This window comes from Saccostrea echinata, unplaced genomic scaffold (genome assembly GCF_033153115.1).
Source record: "Saccostrea echinata isolate AGI-Se365-2 ecotype Australia unplaced genomic scaffold, CSIRO_AGI_Sech_v1 ptg000080l, whole genome shotgun sequence".
NCBI classification, from domain to species: domain Eukaryota; kingdom Metazoa; phylum Mollusca; class Bivalvia; order Ostreida; family Ostreidae; genus Saccostrea; species Saccostrea echinata.
In genome coordinates this window covers 251,481-269,343 of record NW_026889829.1, presented here as the reverse complement: position 1 = coordinate 269,343, position 17,863 = coordinate 251,481, and the positions used below count along the sequence as shown (strand labels likewise).

The following is a 17,863-nucleotide window of genomic DNA, read 5'->3' as shown; positions in this document are numbered from 1 at the left end:
ATTGCAATGATTAATTATTTAAAATTATTACCAAAAAGTTTGTTGTAAAAAATTACAAAAAAAAAAAAAAAACTCACCATCGGATTATGTGGTTTAATATTTGTAATATTTAGATTTAACTTAAAATAATTAGAGTATCATGGGACATCCTTTAAGTATTTTATGTACATTTCATTACATGTTACAAAAGAGGTTGGTTACTCTGCCAATACTTCTCTTTTATTTTATAAGCAGGGTACCTCAGAAATGTGTTTTAATTCCTGATGTGTGAGAGCATTTTAACCAGCAGATTTTATCACTACTAAACCTTTGTTGAGACAATTCTTTGATAAACGAAAAATATGATGTGTGACATATATGCTATAGGTATTAATATATCATTATATATGATTTGATAGTTTTATCATAAAGTTAATTTTGAATATACCTCCATTAGTAAATTCAAAATTTACATCAGGACAGTTTCTGATTATAGAGACCAATCTCCAATTTCGCTCTGATCCTCTAGATAGTCATCTGCAAACACAAGCGTCTGACGAAGTGCTGAGAGTGCCAGAATATTGATAGGAATATGTAAACTTGTTTCCTTCTCATAGTTCTTCACAGGGAAAACGTGTGATCTCGGAACACCAATGACGTCAGCGACCGTATCTACCGCCTGTTTGCAAGTATTGCTTGTGAAGATCTTCTTGACGTCATCATCTACATCAGGGCAAATCTTATCGAGCTTTGTGAGATAGATTGCTTGTGGAATGCCTAAATAAGAAAAGAGTGACATATTAATAGCCTCAAAAGGTTAATGATGAATAATGAACAATGTTGTACTGCAAGTTAAAGAATGATTCAAAGATTAAAAATGCACTGAGCCTCAATACACATAGTTCTGGTCAAAGAACAACAACTGAAAGGAGAGGAGTTTTTTTGTGGAAATTAAAACCTCATATGCCCTCTCTAGGACAAAATATATGTAAGGCATGTAGATCTTAAGTGTTGCTATTATACTGTACTTAATTGTAAACAGTGAAAAGGTAGCATTATGATCATATTTGTTCATATGGAGAGAATACAAAGAATATCTTTACTTTACAATAGAAATAAACTTCTATTCATCTGAATGGTTCCTGTACTACTTTGAAATATTTGTTACAGTAGGGATTCTTTGTATTTTTATTGATGTACATTTTATTGTATGAAAAGTTATGAATAATACAGAGGTGTACTTGTTTTATTTGGCAATGATTTATTTCATTTTTATTTGTTCACTTTATATTATTTTGTGTTACATGTACATGATTACAAAAATTGCAAACAAAAAAAATTCTTATAAAGGTTAACAAAATTCAACATTCGGGTGTTGTTGATTTTTTTTTTTCGTCCTAAGGGTTTTTCATAAGAGTGAGCTTAAGAGGAAAAACTGTGTAAAGTTCGACTGTTTAACGTGTGTTGCCTAAAATGTTTGTGTCTTTCTATTTTTGTAACGTTTAGCATGCCTCGAAGTCAGTATCGGTATGTATTTTAAAGTTAAGCGCCCTCATTTTTCTATAACCTTCATCACACGATAAAGACAAAACACAGATATCCTTAATTGTTTCAATTAAGAACACCTATTCGCTTGATCTTATTTTTAACGTCCAATTTCACTACATCAAACCTTTCAGAAATTTGGACTATCTTTACTGAGAACTATCCAATGTATACAGCCCTTAACCTTTGAGGTATCCAAATGTATCATGGTCAAAGAGATCAACTTTCATGTTTCAGCTCAGTCAAGTGTAGGATTTAAGTGTAAAATTTCTTTTGACTGATTTGAGAAGTTATGCTTTTATGCCAATATGACATTCAACTTACCCAAAACTAATTATGATTTTTATTGTAGATCCTTATAGATATTACGTTCTTTAAAAACAATAGATAAATTGATTTCCCAACATTCAAGTAATTCACTGGTTCAAAAGTTACAGCTTTGTCATAGTTTGGGACAGAATATAGACCTAATCATTAAATTCTTATGACATACAGTAAAAATAAACTTAGCTATGTAATCACACATTTAGGTAACGGGCTTAATTAAAGATAAGACAAGAAATCACCTAAATCATTTCGGAATTATTAAAGTTTACCTGTAATGATGAAGTACTGAAAAAAAAAAAATTATTACCCCTTTCGACAATTAAGCTTTGAATTTCCTTGATGTAACGGTGAACTGCATCATTCATGACGTCAACGGTACTGGCATCTATCACAAAAGCCACGCAATGGATTTTGTCCTTCAGCAAGGGATTCTTTACAAACCCTGGTAATTTGGGTGTTGCATGTAAGGTTGGATTAAACTGAAGAACAGAAAAGGCAACATTATAATTCGTGCAAAGCTTTTGTTCTCTATGGTTGAATTAAGGAAAACTAGAAAAAAATGTGAGCAAACTCGCAACAAAGATGCTCCTCCGCAACTTTTTAAAAGTTCAATGTACAATTTTCTTAAAGTGATCTTGGACTTGCTCTACTGACCTTTATTTAAAGAAATGACATTATCTCTAAGTGAGACGTTATCTTTTTATGAAGAATGAAGTTTTTATGTTTCTCAAACATAAATTTTTGGCATGAATTTCACACTTTTCTTTTTGCCAGTTACAATGATCTTCCCAAAATGATCGTGGTTATAATGTACCCTCCACTCACGAGCACTCTAGATCTTTGTTTTTGAAGTACTAAATTCAAAATTTATCTTTTAAAGAGTAATGTACTAGACACAATTTTTACACTTTTTCTGCCAGTGACCTTGAATTTGTCCATATGTTTAAGGTCTAGACAAACCTTCCGGACATAACCTCTACTCGTGTGAAGTTTGAACTTAAAATGTTTCTCCATTATATAGTTACTGTCGACCTAACACAAAGGATGACTGCACTTAACGCTTGTTTTGGGGTCTTTTTTCGGTTGCTTCTGTTGCTTTTATATCTAAACCTTATTCCCCTTTTGTATGTTTATGAAAGAATCCTGTCAATTTGGAACCAAATTTAAATCTTAAAATGATGTGATACAATAAAATGATTCAATGTTTTTTGTCCTTACTACTTTTCAAATGTAGTGAATTTACACTTACCTGCCCTTGATTGAACATTAGATATGCATGAGAGGTGGAGCTAACATTGTAAGAATGGGTCTAAAATTAGACTTGATAGATAGCAATGACATGTTTGAAAAAAAGAACGTGATCACTCTTTCCAATCTCCCTCTCCATTCTGTATGGCACAAATACACTTCTGACAGAGGTTTCAAAACGAAACTAGCAATATGAGCACGTCAAGGTAATTAAAGCAGATTGTATATCAATGCCAAATGACTTAACGTATTCGAACACAATGTCCTATAGTTAGCACAATAATGCTACCTTACGAGTCACGTGATGGAATTAAGCATTTACAAAGTAACCTGAGGTAGGACATCACGTGATGAATTATAATATTCAACATGTCACAATCTTTGGTTACACCACAGAGAGTCAATGTAAGTATAAGAAGAAGTTTTTTCTCTTTTTAACCATGAGCGCATGTTTGTCTATTAATCTCCTTTAGACACATTATTATTTATGCAAATATGCAACTACTGGTAAACGTAGAACAATAGGCAAATATGTGCTGACTATGAATAAATTCACTAAAAAAAAGTCATTATCGTACGGAGATTCAAGAAATTATGATGACCCCTGCCTTTGAAATCAGACTCGAACTTCGTAAATACACACTTTTACTAAACGCAATTACATAAAGTTGTAGATTGGATGTTGACCATTCTTGCAATGAAAGGAAAAATGCTTCTTTTGAAAGTTTATTTTGTCGCAAATTCCGCATGTCCTTAAGTGCAGTCATCCTTTGCATATTTTCTGCCACTAACCCTCAACTTGCCTCAATGAATCAGGCGTCAAGACACTTTCAATCTACTTAAAACAGCATCTAAGTTTTATTGACCTGACACAAACTATACTCCTTTATGCCAATGAAAATAAACTTGTCTAATGACTGTGGGTCAAGATTAGGCATAAGCAATTTTTTAAAAATATTAGGAGTCCACAGTGCCTCTCAATCTCAAGGTTTGGTCAAGACTGGAAGACTTCAATAAAAAAAAATTAAAACCGAGCTAGGTAATAATGATCTTGCGCCAAAGTCATGACATACATAGAGGTCATACGCAAATTTGGTCTAAGGTATGAACTTCCAATGTTTCTCAAAAGGAGAGTTAGGGACTTGACACGAATTTTACAGTCTTTCTGCCAGTTATCTGAGACTTTTCAAATAACTTTTGGTCAAGGTTAATCACTTTTCATAAGTAATAAGCAATCTTTCTGTCACATATGAAAGTCCCATATTTTTTTTATTGTAAAGTGTTAACAAGGATAGAATGCACTTTCTTTAAAAGTAAAATTTTATAATATTAATAAGTGGTAAAACGTTAATGCACAGTTCAGACTACAAGTTATCAAAAAAAGCAGTCGGAGAATAGATCATTGGGTGAAAAAAAACTTTACCTGATAATGTTCTGGCAGGTTTCCGTCTAAAATACAGGCAATGTCCTGTGTCTTCACTCCAAGACCCTCTTCAAGACCACGAGTGTCACATAGCCTTAACTTAAGAAACTGTCCCGAAGCCGGGTCCCGAATTCTGTACTTCCGAAACTGTTGAAAAACGAGCATATTCGCGAAATAAGTACACTGTTATCTCTTTCAAAATATATGCTAGGATCGTAGTTAAAATTCTGAACTCGGAGAGCAATTCTCATCAATTTTCATGCCTTCAAATTCATATGTGGTTCAATAAATAAGAAAAATTTGCTACAAAGCCTGTCTCTTTCATTCCATGCATTTACTTTTTAAACTTGCAAGTTACGTGTATCTTATGAAATTTATAATTTTATGAGTTCTCAAGTAAAAAATACATTGGTTTTATATATTACATTTATCAATTTTCAAAAATTTTGCTTTTCTGTAAGGCTTGATTCTTCTATTGACTTGAACGATTAACGTTTAAAAAAAAAACAACAAAAAAACAAAAAAAAACATTGGATTCTTTACTCCAGTAGTCCTAGTTCTATTTTGACATTCAAATTGTAAAATATTTTACCCCACCCCTGATGATTTTTCTATGTCTGGCTTACGATTGGTGTAATTCTGTCACATGAAGAGGGGGTAATACTTATACATGGTCCCTTGAAAATCAATACGGAGATATCGTTCTTCTGTATTACTTAGAACAACTCAAGTTCCTTAATCGTCATGGGGTTTGCCGAGTACTCGGTCACTACAAATCTATGTAACTAATGATATATCTCCTGTTTCAGATATCTGTATGCACATAGATTATATTATCATTTAGTGGTGATAATCATTGTTCTTTTTTTTTGGGGGGGGGGGTGTTTGTTTGTTTTTGTTTTTTTTAAATATTCCCTAGATGACCGCATACATTAATGTTTTTCTTAGAAGCTGTAACAGATCACTGTTAAATTTACCCGTGTCATGACCAATTTTTAGTAGAAAATAAACTCAAAATTTACATCAAAAGAGATCACTGATTTGGCAATGAGTCAAAAACTCAAAATATTCAGTGTGAAGTTAATGTAGTTGAATTTAAATTAAGATATTGATTTTAATTGATGTTTCCGAGGAATTTGTATCAGTGACATAAATTTACTCACTGTGAGGAAGCCGATAAAGATAAGATGCCATTCGAAGAGAATCGTCGAATGGAAGAGATTTGCGAAAAAAAAAGATATGGATACAGAAATTGCAATATTAGTTACTTAAATTGATATTGGTAACTATTACGATATATTAATCTCATTCATTATCAATAAATATGGTTTAGTAAATCATTACTGCTCTTGTTAAGCTGTGCTCTGAACTTCCTGTACATGCGCGTGATGTAATTTCTCCGCGAAAAATGGAGTTGATTGTGTTGAAAAAGCTTGATTTTCCAGCTCCTACTTGACCAAGTAGAAGAATGTTGACATCCGGTACCCGTTTGTCGTCCAAAGGATGATAGCCTGATATATGTTCTTTCAGGGACTGGAAAGACTAAAAAGTATTATTCGAAAGAGCAATCTCACATAATACAAGGTATATATTTCCCCTTCTACTAATTATTGATTAAGAGGTATAGGGCTCTATTTTTTCAAACTTTCTGCAAATTATGGTGATATGCTTTCAAGTCTCAAATGTATTGCTTCGTTCCTAAGATGTTGAAAAGTATGTTTCTTGATCTATTTATAAATCACGTTTCACGTATCTTACTTCCTTATTATATCTTTTTTCAGGAAAAGTTACAATCGGGTACGGCGTTATATATATATATATATATATATATATATATATATATATATATATATATATATATCTATATCTATCTATCTATCTATCTATCTATCTATCTATCTATCTATATATATATATATATATATATATATATATATATATATATATATATATATATATATATATATATATATATATATACAAAGCACTAAAAATGACCAACGACACGAACAATGATAATTGTCAAATTTTCGGGACGACCTGCCCCTGTTACAGGCCGCAGCTACAAAATACTGGGGAATTTGTCCTGTCAAACAGACAACTGCATTTATCTCATCAGTTGCAAAGTTTGCTCTAAACAGTATGTTGGTGAAACAGGAGATCTCCGCAGGAGTGTCAATAATCACCGTTCTACCATTAGGACCAAAAAACTCAATGAACCCTTTGGGGAACATTTAAACCTTGAAGGTCACAAATGGTAGGACATGGCAGTAGTGGTTATTGACCATAATCCAAGATGGACAGACGCTCAGAGAAAAGGCAAGGAAAAGTTTTGGATGCACAGGCTGAGGTCATTCCGCCCTGATGGTATTAACAAACTTAATGACTTCACCAGGATGAACGTGAACTAGACCCAATCCCGGATTATAACAAACAAGTTCACTCTCTCTATATAGTGTAAACTTTACCGTTAATTCACATTAGCAATTCTGGAACAACCTACCCAGATATTTACAGCTTACATTTTTGAGTATTTCTTTTATCCGATTTCATATTTATAATATATCTAAATTCATATTTTTAAAATTGCCCTTCCATATTATCTTTCTTTAATTTCTTTTTATCACGTATAGTTACGCTATTTTGAGAGAATAAGACAATGTACGATTTACTGCCTGTCTTAATTAATTAGCGATAATTAATTCGTTCAGTTATGTAAATCGCACTTCACCAGAGTTCACCCGATAGACCGGACGCAATTCATAGCGCTCCGGATTTCTTTGTTCACGACTGTTTATTAACGTGAAATTAAACATTTAACACTGTAAACATTTATTGTTTGGTAGTTTAGTAGTAGTGCTGGTTGTTTTTGTTTCTCTATTTCCTTTGTTTTTATGACTTCTTAACTTTTTCTTTGTCCTGACGAAGGGGCAGGTCGTCCCGAAAATTTGACAATTATCAATGTTCATATCGTTGGTCATTTTTAGTGCTTTGTATAAATTTCCATCCGTGACCTTGTATCTACTTAGTAGATCCGACACTTAGGATATACAGTGTTGTTGGTTTTTAGTGCTTTATATATATATATATATATATATATATATATATATATATATATATATATATATATATATATATATATATATATATATATATATAGTACCAACCAGACCCAACCTGACACCCAAGCAGTCCCAGAAAGCAATCCCCGGGACTGCTTTGGGACTGCTGTGGGACTGCTGTGGGACCGCTCTGGGACTGCTCTGGGACTGCTCTAGAAAGCAGACCCAGCAGTCCCAGCACTCCCTGGGACTGCTTTCTGGGACTGCTTTGTTCACTCATGCATGAAAAAGGTTCTGAGTGACATGATAGCTCCGCCCCTTGTGTATTCTGAATTTGCAGGCTCCCTGTTGTTGTTTTGTTTACTTTCAGCAGAGAGGTGTTTAAGATAAAGAATAAAAAAAAAACAAGGATTTTTACAACATTTTAATAAGTAGAGATAGATATACATGTAATTACTAAACGTCTTCAGGGGCTGTAAATTTACACAATTGTAGTCTAGAATTAATTTTAAAAAATGAAAGTAGTTAAAAGGGAAGTCAGGAGATGACTTTTATCCTTTAAATTAAACTTAAATACAGGTGTTTGAAAAAAAAATATATATAGGCCTATTTAATTAATTAATGCTAATTAAAACTTTAATACAGGTGATTGAAAAAAAAAATATTGAGGCCTATTAAATTAATTAATGCTGTCAAGTTACGGAATGTACTCAAAGTTTGCATTAGCACTATTTAAAAAAAAAAAAATCAAACAAACTTGTCATTACAATAAGACATTCATAAGGACGTACTGTACTGGATTTTTTTTTTTAAATTGAAAAAGCTAAAACCATATGCATGCTAAAAAAGAGCATTCCATGCTTTTTTTACAGCCCTCAAATAAAACCTAATAATTTATTAAATGACCATGAAAAAATTATTCTACCATTCTTCAGTCATTTAAAAAATTATATTTGTGAACAATTATTGGGGGATTTATTTATGCATTTGTTTTTGATTTATAAACAAGTAATTAAAAAGAGTAAATTCATAAACATTTTAAAATATTGGGAATTGTGACTTATTTCTTATTTGTTTTGTTTGTGTTTTCCTGGCTGATTAATAAAAAGCAATACAAATGTATAAAATTGTGTCAACACCTGAAGTTTCAATCGCCTTCGGGCATGATTAGCAGAAAGTCAATGCATGTTATTTGGGTATCAGTGTTACACATCACTGAACATGCTGGTCAACAATGACACTAATTTCAATCTATGTACTGCAAAAAATCTTCGTTTCAATAAATGTGTATAAATTTATTTCGGGATTAATTAATTTTGAACATAATCTGAGGGTTTCATTCGCGTGATTTACAGATGTACACTCAAATGTTTATATAATAAAAGTATTATTGTTTTCTGTTACATAGATAATTTAACGATAATTAAATTGGCAAGTCAGTGAAAATAATCATGACTGAAATATAATACACAAAGAATTTTTCAAAAGCTCCAGTACTTAAGAAAACTGCATTCAGAGTATAGTATGGAAATCGGCCTTGCTCTATAATTATAAGGCCTATTTAAAGCTAGTTTTGGTAGAAAATAGATAACTCAAGCTTAATTATCTATTAAAAAAAAAAAATAAAAAATAAATAAATATGGAAACCATTATCAATCACAGTAATTTAGAAATTGATTTATTTTGGTGAAAAAATAATATACCACAAAACTGTGTTTAAATATTCATGTTATTTATAGGTGTGAACGTCTTCTTTGTTCAATATTTATTATTTGTTTCTATACGCGTAGTGCGATTTTCTTAACAGTTAAAAATGACTGTCGCATGAGAATTGATACTGCTCAGAAAGAAATGAATCATCAATTTCAACTGCCTTTTATAGTTACATTGTTTATTGGTAATCTCATTTCTGAGTAAGCTCCGCCCATTAAATTAATTAACCCCGCCCACTGGGACTGCTGGGACTGCTTTCTAGGAATGCTGGGACTGCTTTCTGGGACTGCTGGGACTGCTCTGGGACCGCTGTGGGACTGCTCTGGGACTGCTTTAGCAGTCCCAGAGCAGTCCCAGAAAGCAGTCCCCGGGACTGCTCTGGGACTGCTTTGTGTCAGGTTGGGTCTGGTTGGTACTGTATATATATATATATATATATATATATATATATATATATATATAATGACATAAAAAGTCGTGCAACTGAGCTAGAATGTATTGCAAATGACATGATATCTCGTGCAAACGACTTACTGTGGATATATTTCCATATGAATAAAGGTGAAAATAATGAACAGTGATGATTTTAAATAAACCACAAACAATACAATTCTTTTAACAGGGCGGAAAAAAGGACCCCCAGAAATTGCAGAGGTCGTGTATCAGGTGCCTAGAAATTGTAAGCATCCCCTGTTGACCCGTCACACCCATCGTGAGGACTATGAATGAATCAGGTAAACGGGACATTACGTTGTCAAATTTAGTATAAAGCCAACTGGCCTAATCATAGGTTATATTTGTTGACTGGGTCATTGATTCGACCATTAAATTTTCGAAATGCTGAATTTAAACAAGGTTGTTGGAACCCCTGTGACAACAACTTACAAGTATCTGTCAAGTCATTTAAAAAGTAATCGTGCTCTTGGGTATCGAATAAGTTGGTAGACGTAAACATCATATGCAAATGGTATCGGAATATGAATACATAACTTAGGAAAGTTGTCGATAGAAAAAGCTGAAGTCATCCCGTTTGTCAGACAATTTAGTTGCTAAGTGGTCTTTATCTTCTATAGTGAGTAGAATGTCCAGATATGAAGCAGACGTGGCAAACATAAGAAGGACATAAAATTTCTGCATGGCTGAAATATATACAATCGTATAATGTGCATTCAATCTTATTTATAAACGGTGGTCTATGGGAATTTCTTTTAAAACATATAGAAGTAATAAAGAAGAATCCCAGTATAACGTACATTCATGTCTGTTAACATGGTCTTCTGAGAATAGGATACATACATGTAAAAGGAATAATTAAAAAAATCGACTTTAAAACATTGATACGTTTGTCAAATCAATATGGAAACATTTCAATACAGTGTATATTGAAGTTGATTAATGTTTTCAATTTATCATTAAAGACAGGCCATTTTATTGACCTTCCAGGTGAATATAAGGATTTATTTTTCCTACATTGAATTAAAAATAGATTGAAAACAATTGTGAAATTTATTTCACCTGCATCCGAATTCCACTGAAAAGAACATAATATTCAGGCACAAAGAATCGGAGAAGGGGGAGGGATTGCCCCCCTTTTTTCTGAATGTAAATCAATTGATAGTCTGAAAATGTTCATTGAAAGTTTTGTTTATACAGTATAGTTAAATAATTTCTCCTACTTCAGTGGACATAGTAAACATAACATTCAGGAACATAGAATCAGGGTTGGGGTGGGGTGTCCTCCCCCTTCCAATTATCATGAACGTAATTTTTATTTTAACTCTCCGCTTGAAACTGTTCATTGCAAGTCTGGTTGCCCTAACCCCAGCTTTTTGATACAGTAGAGTAAAAAAAAAAACCTTACATCAGTAAGCTTTTTGAGGGGTTCATCAAAGATATTTCCAAAGTAACTTGTCATTTTGCCTCTTATAATGCACCATTTCCCCTTTCGATGCTATGACTTCTACATTGCACCAAAAATAGATTTCAAATGGAAAATTAATTCTGCTTATTTTAACTCCGATTCTCTCACTGCGTTTGGCTAGGACTTGATCAAATGTAAACAAGAAAATTGACATGTCTGCTTAATCAGTTTTTATCAATATAATCATTAAATTTTACAATAATTTTTTTGTTTGTTTGTTTGATGATTTTCCACCATCGAAAAACAATGCTCTTCTCACCCGTTGGGCTCGATAATTCTTTTACTCCTCAAGATTGTGGTTCATTGCATTGACCTTAAAAACAGCAATAATTGTAAAACGTAATGAGATCAACATTTCATCGGTCTATACCCAATTTAGCTCTGGTGAGCATTTTGGCCAAGAGGTCTCTTGTTTGTTTTTTTAATTTATTTATTTATTTATTTTTTGTCATCTTAAAATTTCAACTTTAATCCAAAAGGGATCATTATTCTACGTTGTTCATTTTTCTTCACGTAGGGTATGCAGATTTGTAGGGTGATGACACTTTTTCTACGGGCAAAAGAGTCATTTTTCAACGTCGAATAATGACCGGGGGTCATTTTTCGTCGTTGAATAATAACCGGGGGTCATTATTCGACGGCGAAAGACGACCCCGGTCATTATTCTATGGGGATCAGTTTTCGTCTTTACACCGGTTCAAACCAAAGACGTAAACATAAGTAGTGACAGCTTCTCCGCCAAGCGCCTGGCACTAGAAGTAAAAGTCACGGCTGTTTCGGATGAGACCTTAAAAACTGAAATCCTGTGCTATAGGAGTTGGTATGATAAATAATCATCACTGCTCAATGGCTCTGAGTTTAGGTCTAACTTTGAAGGCTTTCACGGGTATACAGTGACATCTTATACATGTATGAATGAAAAATTCTGGCAAAGGACGTAAAACATCAAACAATCAATCAATACAAACAATATTTCTATAAATAGAAAAAATCGTTTTAATGGCATTGTTATTAGTAACTATTACATTAAATGTCCCTATATGACTGTCATGCTAAATGTGCGACTCGTACCTGAGAATTCCAGAGAGGTACCTCTCTCCATGGTTGACCACTCGCTAATGCTTTTGATGAAGGATTTTCATGTTCTGCAATCAACAGTAAATTTATCAATTTAAATTAATCTGTTATCAGAATCTGTTTCTGTTTGTATCTATAAGAACTGTACAACATTCCTTCAGAGTATAAAAAAACATTTCAATATCTACCTGTTATATTGCTATATTGTTTTTAAATGAAAAAACCAAAAATAAATAAATAAATAAATAATAATAAAAACATAAAAACAAAGGGGAAATTACAAAAATGGTATATATATATATATATATATATATATATATATATATATATATATATATATATATATATATATATATATATATATATATATATATATATATATATATATATATATATATATATATAGAGTAATCTGTGTTAATCTAATACTTACCCTTTATCCAGTAAACTTCAAGATCTTTAACTTGGAAATTGCCATTGGATAATGAATCATAGTCTATTGCTTCAACCGAGTAATCTCCCTGTGTACTGTGTTGGCCATGAAAATGATAGCTATTTCCTGGATTCTCATGTCCATTCAAATTGAACATCTGCTGATTTTTTTTTTGACTTTCTTCAAACAGAACTTCATTAGAATATCTTTGTTTTCGTCTTTGATATTTTATCTCTCTTCGATGCGCTGCCAGGGAAACATTGTCAGTATCAGAGAACAAATGCAAATCGCAATTTCGTGCCTGAAGCAAAGGATTACCGGCCATTTGCAGTGCATAACTATTCCTTTGATTATAAATTTGTCCTCCGAATGTTGGTCCCCATGATTGTACACCATAAGCAGCGCATGTTGGTGTTTTGATGTTAAATTTGTACGCACAGCTACTATTTTGATTTTGAAGCTGGAAGAGAAACGCGTTCCTATCCGTAATCGATGAGTTGTTTGAGTTCCAACTCTCTGAGAGATATCCACCAAACACATTTCCTGTTGAGTTATGAAGAACAGTTACCGTAGGTCCTTTATTATCACATAAATTGTGAAATGTTCTAGCTGATAAACCGTCCCGACTCACTCTGTACAATAACTGAAACTGACATGATTTCCCGATCCAACATGACAGCTGCTCACGATCTTTTCTCTGAAGAATTGACTCTGGGTCTAAATCGGCCATGTTATCTACAATTGAATACTAATTACAATGATATATCAAGTTTTAAGTATCAAAAATCTTTTAACTGAATTGTTATAATAGAAAGCCCATGCATAAATAATGCTTACATTAATGACAGTTGACTCGCATAAAGAGCGAGGTAGAGATAATAAATAAAGTAACCGAATCAAAACACAGGCCAGCTTACATTTTCAATTTCAAAATGCACATGCAGAGGAAAGAATTACATGTTGAAGCACTTTTTATTTTGATAGAAGTTCAGCGCCTGTTGCAGTTTTAAGATAACTTTTACAGGAAACATGTCATGATATACATATTTACTTCCTTTCGACGCTAGCATAATCTTCTATCCTCAGCTTATTCAAGTGTCGTTACTTGTCTACAGGAGAATACTTTAAACATTTAGTCTTGTTGGACATGTCTTTACTGATGATGTTGTAATAATAACAAGAGGCCCAAGGGCCTTAACGGTCACCTGAGTACAATACAACAATTTAGAGGATCCATAAACTGAAAAATGAAGCTTTGTTGCCCAAAAGCAAGAAAAATAGTATGATTAGCATCAACAAAATAATTGGTCTAGTATCTATCTGCCTATCTGACTTTCCAAGTCATTAAATCTATGAAAGTACATTTTCATTATACAATAAATTATCTTGCATAATTCTCTTATTCTATTAAGCTTTCAAATACATTATTTACATTGATTAATTATCAAAGGTGAATGGCAAAGGGGAATAACTTTGCTCAGCAGAATACAAGTTAATAGAGCCCTGGCCAGGACTAGAACACTTGACTAAATGGTCCGGGTGTTCAAAAATCTGGTAAAAATACCCTTGCATATTAAAACTTTTACTCTGTTTGCCTTGAACATCCCCAGAAGCATAGATGATTTTCAAAGAAATGCATTTTCACCATAAAATTAAATAAATAAAGCCCCATCCTTACCCAGAACATCTGACCCATTGGCCACGAACTCACAATTCTGGAAGAAGCACCCTTTCTCATTATAACTATACACTTGTTTCTTTACTTTATAACCAGTAGTAGAAAAAATATTTTGAAAGAAATTATGCATTTTCACTATATATAATCAATAGAGCTCTTTCCCCCTCACCAGAACCCCTGACCCAAAGGCCATGAGGCATTCTTCCTTATCATAACCATGCACTTCCTTTGTTTGAAAAATACCCAGGCGCACACAAGATTTTGAAAGAATTCATGCCAATTCCCTATCTAATCAATAAAGCCCCGCCCTAACACCAGAATCCCTTACCCAGAGGCCATTAAATTCATAATTTCTGAGGCAGCCATGCTCATCATAACTATGTACTTAGTTTATTTAATATCCAGGAGCAGAGAAGATTTTCAAAGAATTAATGCAATTTTACTATATAATCAATGGAGCCCATCCCTAACACCAGAACCCCTGACCCAAGGGCCATGAAACAATTTCTGAAAAGGCAGTCATGCTCACCATAACTATGTTCTTAGTTAGTTTATTTAATACCCAGGAGCAGAGAAAAAGATTTTCAAAGAATTAATGCAATTCTACTATATAATCAATAGAGCTCTGCCCTAACACCAGAACCCCTGACCCAAGGGCCATGAAATTCAAAATTTTGGAAGAGGCACTCTTGCTCATCATAACTATGTACTAAGTTACATTATTTAATGCCCAGGAGCAGAGAAGATTTTCAAAGAATTAATGCATTTTAACAATATAATCAATAGAGCCCCACCCTAACACCAGAACCTCTGACCCTGGGGCCATGAAATTCACAATTTTGAAAGAGGCACTCTTGTTCTTCATAACTATGTTCTTAATACCCAGGAGCAGAGAAAATTATTGCAATTCTACTATATAATCAATAGAGCCCTGCCCTAACACCAGAACCCCTGATCCTGGGGCCATGAAATTCAAAATTTTGAAAGAGGCACTCTAGCTCATCATAACTATATACTAAGTTAGTTTATCTAATACCCAGGAGCAGAGGAGAAGATTTTCAAAGAATTAATGCCTTTTCACTATATAATCAATAGAGCCCCACCCTAACACCAGAATCCCTGACCCTGGGGCCATGAAATTCATAATTTCAGAAGAGGCACTCTTGCTCATCATAAATATGTACTAACTTAGTTCATTTAATATCCAGGAGCAGATAAGAAGATTTTCAAAGAATTAATGCATCTTCACTATATAATCAATAGAGCCCCGCCCTAACACCAGAACCCCTGACCCTGGGGCCATGAAATTCACAATTTTGGAAGAGGCACTCTTGCTCATCATAACTAAGTACTAAATTAGTTCATTTAATAACCAGGAGCAGATAAGAAGATTTTCAAAGAATTAATGCATTTTAACAATATAATCAATAGAGACCCGCCCTCACACCAGAACCCCTGACCCTGGGGCCATGAAATTCACAATTTTGGAAGAGGCACTCTTGCTCATCATAACTATGAACTAAATTAGTTCATTTAATACCCAGGAGCAGATAAGAAGATTTTCAAAGAATTAATGCATTTTAACTAATGTATATAATCAATAAAGCCCTGCCCTAACACCAGAACCCCTGACCCTGGGGCCATGAAATTCACAATTTTGGAAGAGGCACTCTTGCTCATCATAAATATGTACTAAGTTACTTTATTTAATACCCAGGAGCAGAGAAGAAGATTTTCAAAGAATTAATACATTTTCACTATATACTCAATAGAGCCCTGCCCTAACACCAGAACCCCTGACCCAGGGGCCATGAAATTCACAATTTTGAAAGAGGCACTCTTGCTCATCATAACTATTTACTTAGTAAATTTATTTAATACCCAGGAGCAGAGAAGAAGATTTTCAAAGAAATAATGCACTTTCCCTATATGATCTATATAGCCCCACCCTAGCACCAGAACCCCTGACCCTGGGGCCATGAATTTCACAATTTTGGTAGAGGACTCAATGCTTATTACAATGATGCCAACAGTTTGACTGCTTGATGTCCAGGAGTAAAGAAGAAGATTTTTAAAGATTGCATTATTTTTGGTGGTTTTAGCCCCACCCCTCAGGCCCCAGGGGGGCAGGGACCATGGAATTCACAATTTTTGTTCCCCTTTACCCATAGGTGCTATATGCCAAATTTGGTTGAAATTGGTTAAGCCGTTTCAGAGAAGAAGCTAAAAATGTTCAAATGTTAACACACGACGCACACCGCACGACGCACGACGCACGCCGACGGACGAGAACGGATAGCAATAGGTCACCTGAGTGACTCAGGTGACCTAAAAATGGGGAACGTAAATCATTCTTTTGAAATGGCCTAAATTTAGGGAACCCTGATCTTTTTATTAATTGGAAACTGAATTTAAATAGGAATTCTGTTGAAGATTATACCAGAGGATGGGTTCAATATGAAGGAGAAAAGAGCTTAACGATTTGTCAGAATGGATTAAAAAATATAAAATGGATGTTGAAATATTGTGTAAATCGATTAAGAAGCAAAAGGAGATTTACATATCCTTCTGTCTTCAGTAATTCTGGATTGACTAAGGCATTTGTATGGCTACATGATCATTGTACTGCTCCCAGCTAACAAAGCAAATAACAACATAGCCTTTTTCTGTATGTCTCATTATTACAATTGCATTTTGAAGAATTTGGATTTAAGAAGATAACTCTTATTATTTATTTCACACTATGTATCATATAACAGTTGAAGTGCATAGAAGAACTGAAATACCGTAGAAGTATTTTAAAAAATCTCTTAATTCCTGGATAGCTATAGTTTTTTTAAAAAATCCTAAAGATACCTGTTAATGAATTTTCAATTTGAAAATGCGTAGCTGGTGCTTTTATTTGCGTTCCCAAAAATATGTTTGAAATCTGATAGATTCATTGTATAACATGATTAATTAGAATTATAATAAAATTGAACTTTGAAGAAATACCAAAAATAAATACACATTACTTTGTGAATTCAGAAACATTACTTTGTGAGCATTTTCTATTACATAAAGTTTTGCTAATATTTAGAACCTGGTGGTCGGACCACCTAAGTCTACAAGTGGTAATCCCAACTTATACTAGTAGAACACATTCTAAGTAAGAGATTGGCATTTTAGAATTTTTTTTCCAAATTTCTAACAACCACATAGATTTTGAATTTTCATACCTAAACTTGATTCCAAAACTTTATAAGAATCCTTGCAACCAAAGACACATAGCGAGATTTAACACATTTTCTACCAAGCATCTTCTTTTTACTCCTGCCTAAAATGATAACAGCATTAGATGGGAAACTTCAGCAGTACTGTGAAACGACATAGTTGAGAAGTTTTCTAAATCAAACATGAATGCTTATAAAATCCAAAGAACTTTTAGAAATATTTTTTTTACCAAAAAAGACACAGC

At 33.3% G+C, this 17,863-nt stretch overlaps 2 protein-coding genes across 2 annotated transcripts; both read right to left on the bottom strand.

Moving 5' to 3' along the window:
• Positions 1-469: 469 nt before the first annotated feature.
• LOC133176663 (interferon-induced protein 44-like) lies at positions 470-11,212 on the bottom strand. The gene is made up of 5 exons (XM_061311760.1): positions 11,159-11,212; positions 5,867-6,064; positions 4,523-4,669; positions 2,159-2,330; positions 470-756 (listed from the first exon to the last, which is right to left on the bottom strand). The coding sequence occupies exons 1-5, from the start codon at positions 11,210-11,212 to the stop codon at positions 470-472; spliced, it is 858 nt and encodes a 285-aa protein (XP_061167744.1).
• Positions 11,213-11,498: 286 nt separating this feature from the next.
• LOC133176662 (uncharacterized) lies at positions 11,499-17,656 on the bottom strand. Its single transcript, XM_061311759.1, has 4 exons — positions 17,625-17,656; positions 12,729-13,463; positions 12,290-12,363; positions 11,499-11,531 (listed from the first exon to the last, which is right to left on the bottom strand). Exons 2-4 carry the CDS (start codon positions 13,456-13,458, stop codon positions 11,499-11,501), a joined length of 837 nt encoding a protein of 278 aa, XP_061167743.1. The 5' UTR covers positions 13,459-13,463; positions 17,625-17,656.
• Positions 17,657-17,863: the final 207 nt, after the last annotated feature.

What these genes read in the sequence shown, in the direction of transcription:
- LOC133176663 (XM_061311760.1), bottom strand. Translation starts at nt 11,212, where the DNA reads ATGACAAGTTACTTTGGAAATATCTTTGATGAACCCCTCAAAAAGCTT. An exon ending in AGCACAGCTTAACAAGAGCA is followed by an intron (nt 4,670 to 5,866) that starts GTAATGATTTAC and finishes GTTTTTCAACAG; the next exon opens with TTTCGGAAGTACAGAATTCG. An exon ending in AAGCTTAATTGTCGAAAGGG is followed by an intron (nt 757 to 2,158) that starts GTAATAATTTTT and finishes TTTCTTATTTAG; the next exon opens with GCATTCCACAAGCAATCTAT.
- LOC133176662 (XM_061311759.1), bottom strand. Translation starts at nt 13,458, where the DNA reads ATGGCCGATTTAGACCCAGAGTCAATTCTTCAGAGAAAAGATCGTGAG. An exon ending in TGAAGTTTACTGGATAAAGG is followed by an intron (nt 12,364 to 12,728) that starts GTAAGTATTAGA and finishes TGTTGATTGCAG; the next exon opens with AACATGAAAATCCTTCATCA. An exon ending in TACCTCTCTGGAATTCTCAG is followed by an intron (nt 11,532 to 12,289) that starts GTACGAGTCGCA and finishes GCTGTTTTTAAG; the next exon opens with GTCAATGCAATGAACCACAA.